Source organism: Phascolarctos cinereus, unplaced genomic scaffold (assembly GCF_003287225.1).
Source record: "Phascolarctos cinereus isolate Bilbo 61053 unplaced genomic scaffold, phaCin_HiC Scaffold_3;HRSCAF=262, whole genome shotgun sequence".
In the NCBI taxonomy this organism is placed as follows: domain Eukaryota; kingdom Metazoa; phylum Chordata; class Mammalia; order Diprotodontia; family Phascolarctidae; genus Phascolarctos; species Phascolarctos cinereus.
In genome coordinates, this window is record NW_027555736.1 from 204,198,693 (window position 1) to 204,221,214 (window position 22,522).

A 22,522-nucleotide genomic window follows, 5' to 3' on the forward strand; every position below is an offset into this window, starting at 1 on the left:
GAAGAACCAGGTGTGAAGTCCAAGTTTCTGATGGATAGAAAGTGTTGACGAGGAGGGTCATGGTGAGGAAACCTAGTAGAAAATTTGTTTGCAATTTGTTGACAGTCCTTTACTTATTATTTTTGAAACCTTTCTTCCCACTAAAGACAGCCCTCCCCAATCCCATTCCCTGGTTACCGTGGGTTTTTTTGCTGTTCTGGGTCTCTCCTATGAAAGCACAATAAGGAATAGGTGACTCACTGTGTTACACAGACCATGTGTTTGCATCTGAAGAGGACCCATTTCTCACCAAAAGGGAATCTTAACCCAATTAAATGCTGTTAAATTAAGTGTAGAGTCATTGTAGTGAATAAATGGAAGGCCTTGGGGCCAGGAAGACCAGGATTTTAGCCCACCAAAGAGCTTTGGTCAGGAATGTGACTACTCTTCCAGAACAGTGTGAGTTGTAAAGAGCCAACTTTTCACCATCGATTACTTCCTTTGTACAGGGAAACCCTATGGAGCTGATGACTTTCTTCCAGTCCTCATGTATGTCCTGGCCCGTAGCAACCTAACAGAAATGTTTCTCAATGTTGAATACATGATGGAACTGATGGACCCAGCCCTGCAGCTGGGAGAAGGTAAGGGATTAAGGTTCTGCTTTCTGAGGGGCAGCCCTATCACACACACACACACACAAACACACACACACACACACACACACACATTGGGGGGAAAGGAGATGGGGCAAAGGAGGCATTTTTCTTTAAAGGGACCAGAGAGATCATCTACTCAAACCCCCTCATTTAACAAAGGAGGAAACTGAGACCCATAGATGTTAAGTAATTTACCCAAGGTCACATAGATTATAAGTAACAAAACCAAGAATCAAACCCAGCCTTTTCAGCCTCCAAGCCCAGTTGTCTTTCCATGACACTACAACACCTTGATATACTGCAGAGAAGGAGCCAGGCGGAGAGCAGTGTTGAAAAATAATGGAGAAAATACTGGAATGGTAGGATTCAGTCAATAGATATTTATGCATTCAGCTGGACTAAGAGGGTTCATTCAACAAATATTCGTTCAATTCATTCCATAATAATGGCTTACATCTCTATAGTATTTTGAAAAGTACAAGATGCTTTCTTCCACATAACTCTATGAAGTAGGTAGGATAAGTATTATATTCCCATTTTATAGCTGAGGAAACTGAGTTTCCCAAGGTTTTGTAGCAAATAAGTGCCAAAGTCAGGATTGGAACCCAGGTATCTTAACTTCCTATACAACTCTGGGAAGTCTTTAATTATAAATGATACAGATCCCTGCTCAAAGAGCTTACAATTTTGTAAGTATTAAAGAGCAGTAGGGTCAAATTCAAATAGAAACTGGGCCACTCATCTGTACATAAGGATATGTGGGCAACATATTGACTTTGATTTAAAATGAAATTTGATTTAAAATAAAATGTTATCTATGTTTAATATTTGTAATCAAATCTATAAATAATATCTGTAATTAAAATTACATCTTAATCTGGTTCACCTTGGTTTTGGGTTTTTGGAAACTATTAGAAACTATTCCAGTGAGGTGAGTGTTCTAGTAGGTTGTATTCTAACCTACTAGAGGAGTTACAAGAATGGGACTGGTCTGTTGTCTGAGAACCAGCCAGGATGAAAGATGGCCACCAGGGGACACAGATAATGATGCTAACGATGCTGATGAGGAGGAGGAGAAGGAGGAGGAGGAGGAGGATAGCTAGCATTTGTAGAGTACCTTCTATGTGCCAGACACTGTACCTTGCATGTTATGAGTAGCATGCTCTGCATGGACTGAGTGTTTGACATTTAGAATAGAGGCCTGTGGGCCACTCAGCCACCCAGTCTTCCCAACACACGACTAAGTAGTCTCCCAAGGAAGTGGGACACGGCGGAATTGGTGTATCCTTCTAACAAAAAGTATTAGGTAACAAGAGGGTTAGAAGGTTAAGTTGTCAGCATGGTTTTTTTGGACCTTCCCTCAGTGTCCCTTTGCAACAGGTCTTCCTCCTTTCCTCACTGGGACCGAAAACCTTTTGGTACCACTGTCAGAATATTGGGCTTCCAGTTTTCTGTTGATAATAGAACCAAGCAACCTATTATAGGAGAGCAAGGTTGCCTTTCCAGTGTTCCTCCCTTCAAGTGACCACTTTTCTGATTCCCTGTAGCTGAAAATTATTCTGCCTAGCACATAGCAAGCACCTAATAGATGCTTTTCAATCAACTGATTGATTTTCTCCCCTCAAATTTCTGAGGGCATTTCACCCAGACCTCCCATTTATTCTTCACTTGCTCATCCCTTGTAATCATAATACATTTGTTGTTGTTGAATAGTTTTAGTCATGTCCGACCCTTCATGACCCCATTTGGGGTTTTCTTTGTAAAGATACTGGTGTGGTTTGGCATTTCCTTCTCTGGCCCATTTTTTTTTCACAGATGAGGAAACTGAGGCAAACTGGGTTAAGTGACTTGCCCAGGGTCACATAGCTAGTAAGTGTCTGAAGCCAGATTTAAACTCAGGAAGAAGAAGCTTCCCGACTCTAGGCCTGGCATTCTATCCAGTGTGCCACCTTGCTGCCCGGTTATATTTATTTAACCCCCAATTAGATTAGATTGTTGGCCCTTCAATTAAAGTCTGTGCCAGAGATATCTTTATATCCTCAGCACCTGGCCCAGACTCTTTTGCTTTTATTGAGTTGATCTGAATGTCAACCTCCATGGTCAGTAAGTGCCTACTGTGTGTGAGGTGCTATGCTATACACTGGGGACATGAAGACAAAGATGAAATCATCGCTGCTCAACTAAACTCAGTTTAATTATGACTCCCTTCTTTAATAATTGGAAAGATCTGCTTTTGGTGCTCCATCCATGTCTCAGGAGTGACTGTGATTCAAAAATATGTAAAACAGATAGATGGAGCAGTGGACAAAGTACTGGGCCTGGCTTCAGGAAGACCTGAGTTCAAATGCGTGACCTTGGACAGGTCATGGAATCTCTCTCTGCGTCAGTTTCCTCATCTGTAAAACTGGTATACCTCCTAGAGTTGTTGTGAGGATCAAATGAGATAATATTTGTAAAGCACTTAAATCAGTGCCTGGCACATAAAAGGTGCTATATAAATGCTATTAGTATTATTATGGGGCTGTTAGGATAGTGCAGTGGGTAGAGACCTGGGCTTGGAGTCAGGAAGACTCATCGCTTAGCCCTGTTTGCCTCAGTTTCTTTATTTGAAAAATGAGTTGGAAAAGGAAATGGCAAACCACGTCAGTATCTCTGCCAAGAAAATCCTAAATAGAGACACGAAGTCAGAGTCAGATAAGACTGAGAATGACTGAATAACACCACCAAATTATTATTATACATATCCCCTGGTGACCACCTTTAACCTGGGCTGCTCTTCAGGTAACAGACGCACTGTCTATGACCAGGCCCATTCTTCCACCTTTTCCAGTTTGGTACAATCTACTGGAACATGTACTTCACTGGAATGGGCCAGTGTCACCTCCACATGACAATGAGGCATCAGAGAAGGAGGGCTTTAGTGGGGGATGAGTTTATTATCTAAAGTCTGTTTTAATCCATTGTTATTTTCAGCCTGTACCATTTACCAGGATATACAATTCTAATATGGTGTTTCTTATGTTCTTAACAGATCGAGGGAACACATTAGAAATGAGGGCATTTGCCATCATTTAATAATCTCGGCTTACAGCATCAGCCATAGTGTGGTGTAGTTTAAAAAAAAAAAGCACAGGTTTTAAAGTCACAAGGCCTAGGTCCAGCTCTGCTGCTTTGCTATTGGTATGACCTTGGGAATGTCATTTCCCTTTTTCTGAGCCTCAGTTTCATAGACCAGATGACCTCTAAAGTCCCTTCTACCTATTGAGCCTATAAAACTGGAGAGGCTTTTTCTTTTTCTTAGATATTTTTTTCCCTGTAGTTAGGATAACATCCTTTTCAACCTACCACCTCTTTCTTGTTCTTACCCCACCATGACAACTTAGTGCATTTGAATTTTTTTGACAATCATTGGAATAAAGTCATTCCTCTTTCTCAGATCTGCTTCAGTCTGAATCTCTCCTCTAGGATCCAGCTCACAATCAGACAGCATTAATTCAATCAATATTTAAAAAACATAATAAATAAATTTAAGATCCTACTATTTGGAGCATAGATCTAGAAGAGACCTCAGAGTTCATCTGGCCCAGCCCCTCTCATTTTATAAGTGAGGACAATTTGGCCTGGAGAGGTCAATTTGTCCAAGGCCACAGAATATATCGGAGGTAGGATTTGAACCCAGGCCCTCTGACTCTAGAGGCAATATCCTTGCCCCTCTACTAAACAGCAGCTTCATGATACAGTGTATAGAATGCTAAGAGTCAGAAAATCTAGCCTCAGACACTTGCTAGTTGTGTGCCCCTGGGTAAGTCACTTAACTCCCCTCATTTGTCAGACAGGGATAATAACAGCACCTCCCTCCTAGAGTTGTTGTGAAGATCAAATGAGATCACATGTGCAAAGCATTTTGCACACTTAAAGTGCTATAGAAATGCTAACTGTTGTTGTTGTTGTTATTATTATTCTGCCTCTAAAGCATAAGGCACTGTTCTAAGTTCTGGAGATAAAAAGACAGAAACAACATATCCTAGCCCTCAGGGAGTTGACATGCTAAGGGGTCCATGGGGGCTCAGGGGAATACACTGGGGCAGAGGTCAAGGTAACATGTGAACGTGAACCCAGCTCTTCTCCCTTGCTGCATTCTTCCTCTTTGCAGGCTAGCAGAATAAAGTAGGACAGACTTTAACAAATCATTTGGTCTGTCCTGGTAAAGTACTGTGTTCATTTTACAGATTAACCAGTCAACAAGCATTTTATTAAGCAGTGCCAGGCACTGGCTAGATACTAGGGAGACAGACAAAATGAACTGGTCTCTTCCTCAAGCAGCTTATATCCTGTCTGGAGAAACAGCATCTCCATGTACAAGTAAACACAAAATACATATAAGGTAATTTGGGGAAGTAACTCTAGGAGCTGGGGGGATCAGGGAAGGCTTCATGTAAGAGGTGGCAGGTGAGTTGAGCTTTGAAGGAAGCCTGAGAGTCTAAGATGATTCTAAGAGAGCAGGGCATCCCAGGCGTAGGAGACCACTTATACGAAGGCACATAGATGAGATGTGGAATATTGTGTAAAAGAAACAACAAGCCGGCCAATCTGGCTGGAGTATAGAGTGCTTATGGAGGGGTAATAATTTATGAGCTTAGAAAAGTAAGCTGGCAAATTATGAAGGGTTTTAAATGCTGAACAGATGAACCTGTGCTCTATCCTAGAGGCCATAGGGAGCCACTGAAAGTTTTTCAGAGGGGGAATGATACGGCCAAAACTGTCCAGAACTATCTCTAGTGGCTAGTCTGAAATAATGATTATCTTCTCAAATGATTACTTACTGCTGTTTCAATAGAAGAACCAGGCACGTGAAGTCAATGCCCCCTCCACGCTTCCAGGAGCCCTTCTAGTGATTGGTTGTCCCCTTTTTCAGAAAGTACCGGAGTGGCAGACCTCCTATAAAGTCTTCCTCTGATGACTTGTAGCATGGAGGTCAACCTGGGTTCTTATACTAGTGGAGTATAAACACTGGCTGACACTACCAATAGGTAAGGGAAAGAGAGGCTTTTAGGACGGCCCCTCTGATAGACTAGCCACATGTATGTCTATAGTGTAGGGAGTATGATGAATCATGGCCCCCTTCTTTGAAACCTGGGAAACTGTGTGATTTTGTTGTAAATTTTTCAACCACAGTTCTCAGATCCTAACTACCAAGTAGAAGAATTGTAGTCAGTCAGCATCTATTAAGTGCTTATCAAAGGCCAGACACTGTTCTCTCTGTCAGTGGATGAAGGATCCACACCAGCAAGATCACAGATCCTAGAAGTACTGAAATACAGAGATGCCAGAAGGAAGGAAGATCAAGCAAGCATTTAAGTTCCTTCTGTATGCCATATATTCTTTTGAGATGCAGAGATGAAAATGAAACAGTCTCAACCCTCAAGGAGTTTACAATCTATTAGGGAAAACAGTATGTAACATGGGCAATCGGGTCTGCCTCCCATAGAACTGCAGACATGTGGCCTTTGGGTCTTTGGGGAAGTCCCCCAGTCCTCAAGAGCGGGGCTTTGCCCAGATCACTCCTGTTCTAAATGTGTTGTCACTGTTGCTCAGTGTCCAACTCTTTGTGACTCCTTTTGGGGTTTTCTTAGCAAAGATGCTAGAGGGGTTTGCCATTTCCTTCTCCAGCTCATTTTACAGAGGAAGAAACTGAGGCAAACAAGGTTACATGACTTGCTCAGGGTCCCACAGCTAGTAAGTGTCTGAAGCTAAATTTGAACTCTGGAAGATGTCTTCTTGACTCCAGGCCTACTAGCATGCTATCTTTTAAGCCACCTTTAAGTTAATATATGTACTCATCTAAATCAATACAATGTAATTTGGTTGAGTTGGAGAGAGGGGAAGAGATACTGGGGTGGAGGTGGGGGCCAGAGATCAGGCAAGGCCTTGTAATCCAAGTAACCCTTGGGCCCTGCCAAAGCTGCCATGTTGCTCACAGCCCAGGGCTTTTGACATCTAGTCCTTTGTTTTTCAACACCTCAAAAGCAGTTGGTTTAGTGAGAAAAGCATCAGAGGTCCTGGGGTAAGATCCTGGCTCCGCCACCTGTTACCTGTGTGGTCTTGGGCAAGGGTGTTTGACCCTTTAAGGTTTGCCCTCTAAGGTCCCTTCTGTTTGGAAACCTGTATATGATCCTGTATTAGTTGGAACCTTGAGGATATAAAGTCTGCCACCTAGTGGTCCTGAGAGTCATTGCAGGGCATTCAAAATGACGAATGCCTTTAGAGAGTCACAGACTGTCTAAGTAGGGAGGGACCTCGAAAGCCATCTGTGTCCAACCCACACCCGAAGAGTAATTTCCTCTACAACATCACTGACAAGTCTGGTCATCTAGTCTGGGTCCTCCAGCGAAGGGGAGCCCATTACCTCCCCAGGCAGGCCTCTCTTGCATAGCTAGGAAGTTTTTCCAGAAATCAAGTATAAATCTGCCTCTCCACAACTTCCCCCCATGGTTCCTAGTTCTTCCCTCTTGGGACAGACAGAATAAGTCCAATGACTCTTCCACATGTATTCAATTACTCAAAGAAAACTATTGTGTTCCCTCAAAGTCTTCTCATTCCTAGTTTCTCTAACCCCATGGTTCTCAAACTTTTTGGTCTGAGAATCTCTTTACATTCTTAAAAATTGTTGAGCCCTGGCCACAAAGATATTTTGTTTGCATGAGCTATATCTATCAATATTTTACCATGTTAGTCATTAAAACATCTTATTATGAAAATAATATTTACTTCGTAGACTTAGGGATCTCCGGGGGTCCCGGAGCACATTCAGATAATTGCTGCTCTAACCTGTCCTTACAACATTGTCTTGAGGCCCCTTGCTATCATCAAAGCCCTCCTGTGGATACTTTCTGGCTTGTCAATGTTGCTATTTAAATGGGGTTAGGTGTTCTCTTACAATCTCTTTACCTGTATTGGATTTTAGCTCACATTTCTGCTCTTGTCTCTCCAGTACAAATATTATTGCTTTAGCAAAGAAAACAGATAACAACACAAGAGCTGAGTACTTTTTCTTTCTCTACATCATCCATTAACATCACCCTATCTATCCCAAGCATTGGTCCTAATTCTTCTTTATATTCCTTTTTCCCCCCAATATAACTTTAGAAAGCTTTTTGCTTTCCTAAGTATTCATTATCGTCCTAAATTCATTCCAAGCTTTCTCAGATCTGACACTTTTCTTATAAAATTATGGCTCATTTTTTTACACATTTTCCATGACCTGTAAGGGCACCTTCCGTACGTTATTTTAAACTGAAGATGGTCAGTGAGTTCCCTGTACATATCCATTGGTCTCTCTAGATAGGTTTTCCTTTTCTTCCTCATTAATATTCTTTCTTTTTGTATCTTCAGAATTTTCTTTTCTTTTTTTTTTTTTAGAGTACCTTGTCCATGGTGGGCTTGACTTCCCCTATAGAATTACAGACTGTAATCTTGCTTATTGTTTCTAGGAGCACTTTGAAGTTAGATCCTTCCAAACTTAGGCTATTAATCAGACTATGCCCAACTAAGATGAAGTGGTTACTTTCCTCCAAGTTTCCTATCATTTCTACTTTAGCAACCATTTCCTAATAGTTAGAATCAGATATAGAATAGCTGTTCCCTTTCTTTGTTTCCCATAGGGAATAATTTAGTCTTTCTTTAAAATAATAACAAGACTTTGAATACCTATAGTATGTTTTTCACTACAAGGCATGTGTGCCCAGTATATGCTGGTAGATGCTTAAGATCCAGCTCTCTGGGGGAAAAACTTACTCAAGATGCACTATTTTTTTTTTGGAAGAAAAAATGGACTATATAGGATTTTTAAAATATAATATTTTTTCTCTAATTACTTTCTAAAACACCTTTTTAACATTTTTTTAAAAGTTTTGAATTCCAAATTCTATCCCTGCCTCTTTCCTTCATACAGATAGAATTTATAAGCAAAAAATTAAGGCACAATTTGTCATCTACTTCTTCTGGCTTGTTGATTTTATATTCTCTGCCTAGGATAAGTATTCGACAATAACTCAGTGCTTCATCTTCTAGAGCTGAGTCAAAATACTCTTCTTTGGGTCCTGGAATATGACCCAAGATTTCATTGACTGCCTCTGTTTCCATATCTTCATCTGGTGAAGCAGTAAAAGTACCAGCAAAATCTAAGGGGGATTTTGTTGATGAAGTGGAAGAAGAATCTTCAGATGGTATTTGTAAGGCAGGGGGAAGAATTCTTCCATTATGAGCAGTGTCTGAGCAGCCAGCTGAACATTTCTACTAAATACTCCGGGAGCTGTCTTGGCCATCTCAGCTTCAAAACCCATATATCCCAACTTATCAATATTGACTTGAGAAATATGTTCCTGGTTGTTTGCTCATCTGAGGATCTGCATCATTTAGCCACCACGTCTGAGGATAACTAAGAAGAATCTTGAGTGCTTCCTCCAGACTTTCTCTTGCTAGTGGAGAGTTTCCTTTGTAGCATAAGCCCATTCCTTTCAAAGAGTTCAGTCATATGGGTGACAGCGTGATCCACATTCCCATCACAAGCCCTCAGGCCAAGCTGGGCTTCTGTAAATCCCAATTGTAACGAACTATGAACTTTTAGTTCTATAAGCAACTCTTCACAGAGTTGCTATGCCTTATTGAGATATTCAGAAGCCTCTTCCCCATGACCACTATGATAATTTCTTATTCCTTGAAGCAAGTAAGTGCCTTCTCTCTCCCATAATTTCCTTTCTATAGGCTGGTCTTTGGTGGTTTTTCCCCATAGCAATTTTGGGCTGTATTTAGCTTTTCCCCCCTGCATCATCAAGGCATCCCAGCTGCCTCAAATGGAACTGACACACTGCATAATTATCTACTGTATCCAGCAATTCTCTGTATCATTCACAGAAGTACTGGTCAGCATCCAGCATTGCTGTTCAGCTGTTGCATATTCTTTTCTTTTCAGAAATGCACTACTCTTTTCATGATTTTGTTGTTGAGTTGTTTTTCAGTCATGTCTGACTCTTTGTGGTTTCCTTGGCAAAAATACTGGAGTGGTTTGCCATTTCCTTCTCTGGTTCCTCTGACAGATGAGGAAGCTAAGGCAAACAGGGTTAAGTGACTTGCTCAGGTTCACATAGCTAGTAAGTGTCTGAGGCTGGATTTGAACTCAGGAAGAGGCGTATTTTTGACTCCAGGCCTGCTCTATCACTGCACCATCTAGCTGCGCTTCTCGTGATATCCCATCGTGATAGCCGATAAGGGCTTTCTTTTTTTTCTGCTGTGGGTATTTTTGATTGATCTGCCTGTCTGATTAGCTATTTCTAAGTATGGAGTTGTTTCAGGATCCCCAGTCTTAGCTCTCTGTGCCAATATTTCTAGGCCTTTCTCCCCTTTTCCTTTGTGTCAACTTCTTTTTTGCTTTTGTTCTTCCTGAAGATTTCTTCCCTCATCTTCTTCTGACTGCTTGAGTTCAAGCACTGTAGCTTTCACATTGTGTGTCACTCCTTGCTCTTCCAGGGTTTTCCCTTATAACTATTTTTAATGTAGTTTTCTTGATACCCAAAGGTTTCTGCTATTTGTGATCTCCGTTCTTTGCTGGGGATGTGCACTTTGGTTTCCAACAAGCTTTTCTTTTCTTAGTCTTAGACGCAAGAATATCTCAATTGTAGCAACACCTGTGGTTTTAAATTTTTCATTTCCTGTTTCACATTCAATTGCTTTACAGCATAGTTCTTCAATTATTTTTTCTATTTCATTTTCACAACATTCTAACTTGTCTGAATATTTCATTGCAAGACCCTTTAATACCCAACCAGCTTCTTTGTTCTCAGTTGTATATGGAGGTTTCCAAAGTTGAATTTTGTCTTCCCTTGAGAAACAGGTCAGTTTTGCTTATAGATATTTCTTTTGTGCCATCCTTCATATCCCCTCACACTGCAATGGGGCCCAAGCCTACAGTCCCCCACAGCTACCTGGAGGCCAAGGGGACCTGAGCAACCCTCAGTCCCAGAAGAATCTCAGAGTGTGGGGTGTGACATTCCCACAGGGCTCAACCAGACCTGACCCCACTAGTGAGCTGTTGGGAGGCAAAGAGGCAGGCCCGTTTGGCCCCTCAGCTCAGCCCAGCCCATCCAGGCCAAAGCCTCCCTCACCTAAGACACATTTTTTTAAAGTTTAATCTTCATTATTGACTTTTTCTCCATCACTCTCTTGAGTCTAGACCAGGGGTAGGGAACCATGTGGCAATCTAGGACTAGACAATCAACAAAACAATAAATCAAACTCTAATTTATAGCCTTTGCCAATTTCTAAGGTATAAATGCTGACACTAAATATTTAATTAACAAGTAGGGCTCTCTAGACCCCATATGAGCTGGCTGGAGTACACCCCTGTGTGTACCTAAATGTCATCCCATCAGTAGCCAAACATTTGGACTACATTCAAAATCAAGTTTAATATGGGAGAAAGAGAAGAGAGGGGATGGAGAGGGAGTGGGAAAGAGAGAGAAGAAGTAGAAGAGTAACCACTATTTTACATGAATGGGGTACATAAAGAAAAGAATATATAAACATAGAAGAAGGGTAGAAGGAAGAGGCACTTCATGAGCTCACCTTTATCTGAGCACAGAAAAAGGAGGGTTGAACACACATACACACAGAATTTGATGTAGAAATACATTAAATTCAACAGGAAAACTGGCAGTGACAGGGAAAAGGGTTATGTGGCGGGGAGGAGAGTAAAAGGGAAAGTAGAATTCTATCAGGACTAGTCACAAGCAAGCAAACTTCAGCTTCATAGGACTGATCACAAAAGGGAGAATAAAAGAAAGAGAATGTGAGAACCAGGAGATCAATGTCCAGCCTTGGTGGAAAGAGGAGACCCAAAGGGGTAGGAACAGAACACTTCTTTTTTTTTTAATCAAAGAACTTCTCTTTCTCTGCCAGTTTTGTTCTTTGTAAAGAGGGAAAAGTAGCAGAAGTTGTGATGTAGGGAAATTCATAATTAATAATCATAACAGTGAATGGAATGAACTTGCCCATAAAAGGGAAGAGGGTAGCAAAATAGATCTACCAGAATTCAATATGGTATTTACAAGAAACACACTTGAATTATAAAGATTATTAATAACTTAAAGTAAATAGATATCAAAATTACACAAAATCATCAGCCTTTCTGAATCTTCACTAGGAAAACCCAATAGGAAAAGATAGAAAAATAAATTTTCTTCAAAATAATGAAAAAAATGTATAAAATATTTGGTAATCCAGATACCAAGACACACACAAGAATTATATGAACACCACTACAAAACTCTATTTAGAGAAATAAAAATAGACAAACATTTGAAGAGTTATTATTTGCTCATATTTGTACAGTACCACTATAATAATAATAATTATAATACTAACTAAATTAACTCGAATTTTATCCAGTGCTATGCCAACCAAGTACCTATTCCAAGTACTTTATATATGACATACATATGCATATTCTGCATATTCTTACACATGTATATGTTATATCCCCAATAAAATATAAATTCCTTGAGAGAAGAAATTATTTTATTCTTTTTATTGATTGATTATAATGATTGATTGATTTCCACAATTTGTTTAGCTAGCCCCCCTCAATAAATGCCTACCCATATTTCAAGCCTAAATCAAATTCCACTTTCTCCAGAAAAATTTTCCACGAATCCCCATCTGTACTGTCCTTTCCCTTTAAAATCTCATGTATCAATTTGTTTTGTAACTCTAATGAACTTACGATATAAGATTGTGCATTATAGTTTTCTGTGTTTGTGCCCATTCTAGATAGTTCTTATATTAACTTTACATTTCTACCTAGCTCAGTGCTATGCACATAGCAGGCACTTAATACTTATTGATTTGAATTAAATTGAATCTACTTGATCCTTTCCACAATTCTGTGGGATAGGCAGGTCAAGGATCATTTCCCCCATTTCATAGATGAAGAAACTGAGACTCAGAGGGTTGGTGTGATATACTCAAGACCATACAATGAGACAGTGGCAGAGCCAGGACTCTTGATTCCAGATTCCTTGACTCCACAATCTCCAAGGATGAAAACAATTCTCCTCCCTCCCCTCAACTTTGAGCACATATGCAGCTGCATGGTAATATTCATGGAGAAATGGGTCTTAGGTCTGCTCACTGATTCCCAGTAACTATATTCTTATTTCCTTCTTCCCTACCACCCACCATCAAATCCTGCCCTATCTATTTATTAATGGATTCCTCTTCTTCTGGTAGGTTCCTACTATCTCACCACGACCTATGGAGCCCTAGAACACATCAAGAACTATGACAAGATCACTGTCACAAGGCAGCTGAGCGTGGAGGTACAGGATTCCATCCATCGCTGGGAACGCCGCCGGACCCTCAACAAGGCCCGAGCCTCTCGTTCTTCCGTGCAAGTGAGTGTTCTGACAGGGCAACCCAGACAGTTCCCTCAGGTATGATGGGGGGTGTCATCTATTTGATTCAAAAAAGATTCCCTATCTAGAACACCAGTTCCTGACTCAAAGGGCAGTCATGATGTTCGAGCAAGGGGTCAATGCAAGGAAAAGGACCATTTCCCACTGACCAACCTTGTCATAGCTAAGCTTTGTAAAGGCAAAAGGACTTGGGTAGATATCTAAAAGATTTGCCCTAGTGATTGTGTCTATACAGGAGAATTATGTTGAGCTTTTGAGAAGTGGAAGGGAAACTGTATCTCCTAAGATGCTGCAATTATACGTAGCCCAGAACGTTAGCACAGTCAAGGAGGCAGGGCAGCATAGCCCTACAATTTTAGGGATATGAATGCAGTAAATCATGTCAGTAATCTTACTGAGGCTGTTTCTTTCTCACTCAGAGGGAACATATAAAGGTAGGGAAATCCCAGATTTCTGGGTTGATATTCCTTAAACTGACCCTTAATACTCTGTGGTGTTGAATCAGTGCATGGGAAGAAGAGCGAGGAATGAAGGTATGAGACTACTTTGTGGCAGATCAGCGTGGCTCTAGGGAAATCAGCTATTTGAGTGCTATCAGAAGACCTCAGTCCAGTTCTTATCCCTGTCAGTTACTAATACATAACAATACCAATTTCAGTTAAATAATAGTGAGCCCAGGTCTCCTGGGTCTAATTCCAGTGCCCTTCTCACTACCCCCGAGCTACCCCCTAAAAGTAGGCAGCTACCTAACTGAGGTAATATCAGAGCCCCACAAAGGCCCCTTCTGACTCCAAACAACCTATCCAGCTGCTCCCTTTCTAGATAGTTCTTTTATAAACTTTACTTTTCTACCTGCACCTAGCTCAGTGCTATGCACATCTCTGATGCCAGAAATCTCTTCTCCAGGGACGTAGCCTTTCATTCTCCAACCAAATATGAGCATTAGACTATAGACACCCAGGTTACAGAAAACAGAATGACTGGCATTCACACGAAAATGTAAATGATTTATTCATTTCAGTACTTCATTTTAAAAAATTATTAAAAGTTCACCATATGCTAGATTCTGGGGAAGATATTAAGATTAAATAAGGTCTGCTCACTTACCTTAAGGAGCTTAAAATCTAGAAGAGTGTCACCGCACAGAAAACTAAGATACATATATAACCAAGAAGAGTGGAAAGTGCTGAATCTACAGCTCACATTTCAAAAGCACGAAATGGAATATTTATGAAGTGAACTCTGTGAGGTAGGCAGTGTAATGATCATTGGCCCCATTTTACAGGTGAGGAAAATGAGACTTAACAGTGATAAGGGTATTTGCTCAAGATCCCTTAGCCAACAGGTGTCGGATCTGGGATGAGAGTTGCCAATTGGACAGCATTTGGCCGGTTTTGTCTAGTATCTTGTCATAGAAGGCAGCTGCTTCTTCAAAATGTTGGGTGGTATCTCATTTTTTAGAAGTTTTATGTTGGTAGCCCTAGTAATCAGTCAAACCTAGTTCTTCCGACTCCAAATCCCATATTTTTGACATTACGCTACGCTTAGGTTTTATTTCATCAGATAAGGAAGAGGTCTATCTACCAAAGTGAAAACTTTAAAACTGAGATATCACATGCATTGGGAATGAAAATCCCCAAGAAACAGAGTTTCCAGGTAACTAATAAACAATTTATTAATTAGGCTACCTAGTAATCAATAAATTGATGATCAGTGGTTTCTCCCTGTTACCAGAGACACAAAAGGAGGCTCTGAATCATGTTAAATCAGGTGTATGCTTTCTGATAGCAAACGCCCTTGACCAGTGAAACTCAACCCTCTTTTGGATTTGTTTTACATTACAGTGTCTTGATTTCTCATAAAGTCACTATCTTCCAATTGCTCTATTCTAATTTTTAAGGAAGTATTTTCTTCAGTAATCTTTTGGACTTCCTTTTCCATTTGGCCAGTTTTTCTTTTTAGGGCATTCTTCTCCTCATTGGCTTTTTGGACCTCTTTTGCCATTTGGGTTAGGCTGTTTTTTAAGGTGTTATTTTCTTCAGTATTTTTGGGGGGTCTCCTTTAGCAAGCTGTTGACTTGTTTTTCATGATTTTCTTGCATCACTCTCATTTCTCTTCCCAGTTTTTCCTCTACTTCCCTTACTTGCTTCTCAAAATCCCTTTTGAGCTCTTCCAAGGCCTGGGTCTGATTCATACTTTTCTTGGAGGCTTTGGATGTAGGAGCTTTGATTTTGTTGTCTTCTTCTGGTTGTATATTTTGATCTTCTTTTTCACCAAAGTAAGATAATATAGTCTGACTCTTTTTGCACTGCTTGCTCATGATCCCAGCCAATTACTTTAGTTTTAAACTCTTTGTTAAGGTAAGAGTCTGCTTCCAATGTTGAGAGTGTACTGTCCCAAGCTTCAGGGGTTTGTGTAGCTGTTTTCAGAGGTACTTGTAGGGACCTGTAAATTTTCATTTCTTCCAAGGTGGTATGATAAGGGGCAAGGTGTTTACTCCTTTCCTGGCCTGTGACCACAAGTATTCCTTTCTGTCCCGTAACTGTGAGGAGGGGTTCCTGTCCACAGCCACTCCAAGCTCCACCACGCCAGTGTTCCTCCTCACCCCAGCACCACCGCCCAGAACTGTGACCCAGCTCCACACACGGGCAAAGCAAGAGATTCCTGCCTCAGCACTGGCAAAGAGATCCCTGCAAGCCCCCTCTGATCAGCCACTTGATTCCCCCTCAGTCTGTGGGCGGGAAGCTCAGGACATAGCCACCGTTCTGGCACCCGCACTCTGCACTCTGGAACTGGCTCTGACCTAGCTCTCTTCTCTCACCGAAAAAACAGACTTTTCCCACTAACTTTCCAAGTTGTCTTTGGCATAGGTGGATTGGAAACCTCCACAGCTGCCCGTGATTCAGTCCTCTGAGGCCTGCTCCAGGTTTGCTGCAGCCTGCGCACCCATGCCGCGCTGCGCTGTGCTCCCAGCCTGGCGCGATACACCTTTCTGATCAATCCTCCAGGTTGTCTTGGGCTGGAAATTTGTTTCACTCTGTCTTTTTGTGGGTTCTGCTGCTTCAGAATTTGTTTAGAGCCATTTTTTATGAGTATTTGGAGGGGTTTGGGGGAGAGCTCAAGCAAGTCACTGCTTTCACTCTGCCATCTTGGCTCCGCCCCTGAAACTCAACCCTAATTGGAGGATGTTTAATGAGTTAGTGGGCTAAAAGTCTTCAGTTCCTTCTGCTGAGAACATGGCTTGATCCTGAGACCCAACAACCTCAAGGCATCTGGGAAAGGGGAAGCCATCTCCATCAGGACCTCTCTGGATAGTTTTCTCTTTCATGAGCCGAGTTTCCCTAACTCTAATGGAGGGGATGAAGGACAGGGGTTCTTCCTTAGGCAAGGGTCTCCCTCAGACTGGGATTCTGTTTATACTCTACACAGAAATTAGGTTTCCCAGTTGGGTGGGATCCTTCCCAACCTAGTTAAGAGCATGTGCCTTGGAGGCTAGGAGTAATCTCACCTCTCAGCCATGCCTTACAGAAACTAACTGACCTTTCCCAGGGTTGGGTCTTAACAGAAATAGGAGGAAAAGGGTGGATCACAAATTAATAATTAGTTATTAATATAATATATAATATTAATTTCTCTCACATGACATTTATAAGAAGCAACCCCCCTTTTTAATAACAAGATACTGGATGAAGCCAGCCAGACGTTGTCCAATTGGCAACCTTCATACCAGATCTGACACTAGCTGTAGGGTCTTGGGCAAGTTCCTCTGTGAACATCTTCCCTCACCAGAGACTGTACCATAGCATTCTCAGATGCTGTCATCCTTTGAGACCTCTAAAAGCATGTTTAAATGTGTAGAGGAGAAGTAAGTCATAAAACACTGAGTTTTCCCTGAAGAGAGAAGACACTCCAAATAGAAAAATGTTCTAGAAGTGAAAAGTTGAAGGAAGCATGGGTCAACAAGACAGCTTTGAAAGTAACATGTTGAATTTATACATGTGCACATACATACATACACACACATACACACCTTTTTGTCTATCTATCTATACATATATAAATTTAGGGCACCTAGATGGCATAGTGGATAGAGTGCCACACATCTTCCTGAGTTCAAATCTGGCCTCAGATACTTACTAGCTTAGAGATTTGTGGTTTTACATAAATCTTCTTTTTCAATTTTATTTTGTATATGAATTTTTCAAAATGTTCATTAAATTCAAAATTAAAAAAAATTTTAAAGGAGAAAAGGGAACTTTGAAGAATTGAGACAAATTTATCTACCTTGCACTTTTGCTTAAGGCTTGCCCTGTCCTTTTCTCAGATGAATTTAAATATTTTATCCTTTACTTCATCCTTCCATTTCATAACAACCCTAAATTTCCTTCCATGTGACCCAGAGAAGGACTAGTGGCCCAGCAGTGGCTAGTGGTCAGGAGAGGAGGCCATGTGCATTTGATTATAGAATATTAAAGAAGGAAGGGACTTTTTATGGCAACCCTCCCACCCTAACTCAATTTAAGCTGTGAAATATAGACCATCAGTAAGTATAGGTCACCACTCTAAAAGGGAAAGAAAAAAAATGCACTGAGCTATACACTCAAAATTAATACCAATTATGGGCCACACACAGGTTTTATACAAACCAAATTCATAAGGAGGAAAGTGCTATGTTTGGATCATAAAGCATTTCATGTTGATATACCTTATCTTCTCCAGTTATACTAGAAATTCTTGGAGGTCCAGGGAACTTGTGTTCTAGTTCTCTGTTCTACTTCTCAACTCCAGGCACAGTCTCTTGTTCAGTAAACCAATGAGTGAATCAGTGCATATGTGAATGAGTGAATGAAGTGGATGAATGAATGAGTGAATGTGGATAAGTTAATGAAGTGAATAAGTGAGTGAAAGTTGAAGGGAAGGGCTTCTAAGTTGCCCACACTCCCATAACCTGGTCCTGGGAAGAAGATCTGTAGATGGTTCTCTATGATATCACTAAGAGAACTGAGTAAGTCAGGGACTGGGTAGGATCTTTTTAAAATTACCTTCAGGTACACAGAAAGCTAGTTCTGAGCATCGGCTAGCAGGGAGCATACACTCATTTCTGAATACTAGGACCACCCTACCAAGGAAATGTACTCACCCAATTATCACTTTAAAAAACTTTATTGACAGGCTGCTCCATGCACTGTCCATGTAACCAATCCAGAGTTTCACATCCTCAGAAGCGAGCTTTGCCCCGTGATGCTCTACATCTTCCCCATAGTTCCAGGTAAATGAATGAGCACATGAATTCCTAGTTGGAGCATCCAGCAGTAAGCACCCTAAACAAGGGCCAGGTAGTGCTCCTGCCACTAAGTCTGCATGTATGACCCCAGGCAAGATCTTCATCTTAAGAATGAGGATATAATAATATATGCCCTCCCTATTTTACAAGCCGGTACCTCCCCCAGATGCTTTTCATGGAGTAGATGCTTAATGAATGATTATGGAAGAGAGAGGATAAAATGAGGTTTTGAAAATGTTTGAGGTAGAAGGGGCTTTAGAGACCATCAAATCCAACCTGTCATTTTATAGAGGAAACTGAAGCCCTTAGAAGGGGAGATAATTTTCTGAATGTAGCACAATGGGACTGACTGGAACCCCATCTCCTGATTCTTGAGCCTAGGGCTCAGCATGTCAGTACCTTAAAAAGCATAAAGAGAATACAAATATGAAAATGTGTGTGGAAAAACCTACCTCTGCTGCTTATTCTAGGTAAAAAAATTGACCAAAATCCGCTTTTCAACCACAAGAAAAAAAATTGCTAGAAACTTTCTAAGTAAAAAAAAAATTTAAATCTGAGCTCAGCTGCTTATTACTTGTATGACTTTATGCAAGTCACTTAACTTTTCTGAGATTGTTTCCTCATCTGCAAATTGAAAGGGTTGCGTTAGTTGTAATCTTATCTAAGGCAGAGCAATTCTTAACCTTTGGTTCATGAACCACTTTTTTTTTATGGCTACAGTTCAGTATAGTTAGTTTCCTTTGTAATCCTGTGCATTTCTTTTTTTAATAATTTTTTTTCCAATTATATCTAAAGGCAATTTTTGGCATTCATTTTTACAAAATTTTGAGTTCCAAATTTTTCTCCCTTCCCCTCTTCCTAAAACAGTAAGCAGTTTGATACAGGTTATATATTTGCATTCATATAAAATATATTTCCATATCAGTCACAGTTGTAAAAGAAGAAACAGACCAAAAAGAAAAAAACCACGAAAAAAATTAAAGAAAATGAAAATAGTAGGCTTCAATCTGCATTCAGAGTCCATCAGTTCTTTCTGTGGATGTGGATAGCATTTTCTTTTCCTTTTCTTTTTCTTTTTTTTTTTGCTTTTAGGCAATTGGGGTTAAGTGACTTGCCCAGGGTCACACAGCTAGTAAGTGTCAAGTGTTTGGTCTGAGGCCGCATTTGAACTCAGGTCCTCCTGATTTCAGGGCCGGTGCTCTATGCACTGCGCCACCTCGCTGCCCCTGGATAGCATTTTCCATTATGAATACTATGTTATTGTCTTGGATCATTGTATTGCTGAGAAGAGCTAAGTCATTCATAGCTGATCATCACACAGTATTGCTGTTACTGTGTGCAGTGTTTTCCCGGTTCTGCTCACTTCACTTTACATTGGTTCATACAAATCTTTCCAGGTTTTTCTGAAATGTACCTGCTTATCATTTCTTGTTGCACAATAGTATCTCATTACATTCACATACCACAACTTGTTCAGCCATTCCCCAGTTGATGAGCATACCTTCAATTTCCAGCTTTTTGCCACCACAAAAGAAGATGCTATAAATATTTTTGTACACGTGGGTCCTTTTCCTTTTTTTATGATCTCTTTGGGATACAAACCTTGTAGTGATATTGCTGGATCAAAGGGTATGCACAGTTTAATTGTCCTTTGGGCATAGTTCCAGACTTTGCAGAAGGGTTAGATCAGTTCACAACCCACCAACACTGCATTTTGTCTTGTGTATTTAAAAACATAATTTTAAATGTCCATAAGCTGTCCAGATTCTCCAGACTGCCAAGCAGTGGCACAAACAAGGTTAAGGGCTTCTGCTGTAAGGCCACAGATAGCTCTGAGTTCCAGGAGCCCTGATCATGGCAACTTAGGGACATCACAGAGGACCACTCCTTTATATTCCTGGAGGGACCTGGTCATAGAAGCAGCATTTCAGTCTCTGGCTCTTGTCAAATTCCCTGGGTCCAGAAGACAGAATGACCCTGTGTAAGCCCAGAGACAAGAAGACAAACTTCTTTTCTAGGCTACTAGATGGGGAAGTCAGTAGTGTTAAATTTGAGATCTGAGTTTAAACCCTGCCCTAGATGCTTGCTAGCTACATGACCCTGGACAAGTCACTTCACTTTTGTCTGTCTCAGGTTCCTCATCTGTAAAATGGGATTATAACAGCACCTACTTCACAGGGCTGTTGTGAGGGTCAGATGGGAAAACATATAAAAAGAGCATTTTGCAAACCTTAAAGTGCTGTAGAAATAAGTTATTTGTTTTTTCTCATTGCCTTCTACCCCAGCCAAGACACTGACCATGAACCTTTTTTACTTCTTCTTCAGGACTTCATCTGCATCTCCTTCCTGGAACCGGACAACCAAGCCCGGACACTGGCATCGAAGTCGGACACTTTGGCAGAGCAGCTGAGAGCTCAGTGTGCCGAGAAGTTTGAAGTGGCCCAGCCCCAAGACTACAGACTCTTTGTCCTGGTGGATGGCAAGTGCTTCCAGCTGGCAGAAGACTCACTTCCCCACCACCTCAAAGCCTACCTACTAAAGAGTGAGCCTAAGAGAGATTTCCATTTTATTTATAAAGAGATGGACAGAGGAGACACCCAGACCCCCATGGTAAAGGATCCAAACTTTCTCTAAAAGCAAGGCCGCCCTTGCGGCTACTCATGCACAGGTGTGCTCATGGTGTTTACAGGGTGGGATTCAGGCCTGAGGTCTGGATCTCACTAATATGCAGTATTTTCCCCAAGATCTTCTCCCCTACTGTTAGAAGAAAGCCGCTGTTGGACAAGAGCAATAGCGTGTGTGTGAGTACACACACACACACACATCTTCTGAGCTTAGAATAATTGACTGCTTCTCAGAGTACATTGAAAGCATCCAGTCCAACCTCCTTCATTTTAAAAATGAATAGTCCCAGAGATGGGAAATGACTTGCCCAATAGGGGTCACAAAGCTAGTGAGAAATAAAGCTGAGACTTTCCAAACTCAGGTCTTCTGTTTTGGACCCCAAGACTCTCTCCATTATGGCTCCTCCCTAGGCCAAGGAGCCTCAACCTTTTCCAGAGAAAAGTACACTGGGAAAATTACCCCCAAACTGTAGTAGATAGGACTGCCTGACCTTGGGGGAAGGGAGGATGAGGAGGGAGGGGGCTACAGCTCCAGGGGCCCTATGGTTGCAGTCAACAAGTCTTGCTTCAAGACCGACCAGGCAATGGCGATTGGCCAGGTGTGGATCCCTACTTTGGGCCCCCCGTGAACCAAAATTTTTGAAGTGGGACCCCAATGTGAGGGCTCAGAAGACTACCCAGAAGTGGGTTAGCACTTCAATCTCTAAATGTCCTGTGCAGTGAGAAGGGATGGGTTTCAGAAGTCCCTCTGACACTGTAGCAGGCTTCAGGAACACTCAGGACTTCCACAGGAGACAAAAGGGGAGACTTTGCCATTGTCACTTCAGCTGGACACCTCTGGGGCCCCGGGGAAGGGGAAGTGCCAATCCCATCAACCTCACTGTCCTCAGGAATGTTTACCTTGTCGCAATGAAGAATGGAGCCCCCAATGATCCTTCTCAACTGAAGGGAAAACTGACAGGAACACATTAACAAGGGAGGTAGGGACTCAGTTGTGTAAGTGTAATGTACTTATGTTTAATAAACATAATTTTGAAACTGGGGTGCTGTGGCCTGAACATCGAGGATACAAGATGTAGGTACGGGCTTTCCCAAGTTAATTGTTAAAGACTGAAAGGAAGCACCAGACACCTTCACCTTTAAGCCCCTCCTTGTGGTATTCATGTTTTATCTGTAACAGGTAATTAAGGGCAACAGTCAGTCAGCAAATATTCACTAAGTGCTAAGGGCTGTACTAGGCACTTTGGAGATACAAAAACAAAAATTAAAATGGTCCCTGCCCTTAGGGAGTTTACAGTCTAGTATGTTAGGGGTCGAATACCACCTCCTACTAAACCTGGAGTCAGAAAGATGAGAGTTCAAATATGACCTCTAGTTAATTTGATTTAAAAAAAGAAAGAAAACCAAATTACCAGTATCAAAAATGAAAAGGGTGAAATTACCACCAATGAAGAGGAAATTAAAACAATAATTAGGAGTTATTTGCCCAACTGTATGCCAATATATTTGATA

General features: G+C 41.2%; 1 protein-coding gene and 2 pseudogenes across 1 annotated transcript in view; 1 reads left to right on the forward strand and 2 right to left on the reverse strand.

The window, feature by feature from the left end:
• RIN3 (Ras and Rab interactor 3) overlaps positions 1–22,052 on the forward strand; it is a 156,315-nt gene extending 134,263 nt beyond the window's left edge. Inside the window, 3 exon segments of the mRNA XM_021000293.2 lie at positions 489–620; positions 12,918–13,081; positions 20,712–22,052. Coding sequence (XP_020855952.1) covers positions 489–620; positions 12,918–13,081; positions 20,712–21,020 — 605 coding nt within the window. The 3' untranslated portion in view covers positions 21,021–22,052.
• On the reverse strand, positions 8,627–9,860 carry LOC110217748 (NEDD8 ultimate buster 1 pseudogene; annotated as a pseudogene).
• On the reverse strand, positions 9,861–10,559 carry LOC144454067 (NEDD8 ultimate buster 1 pseudogene; annotated as a pseudogene).
• Positions 22,053–22,522: the final 470 nt, after the last annotated feature.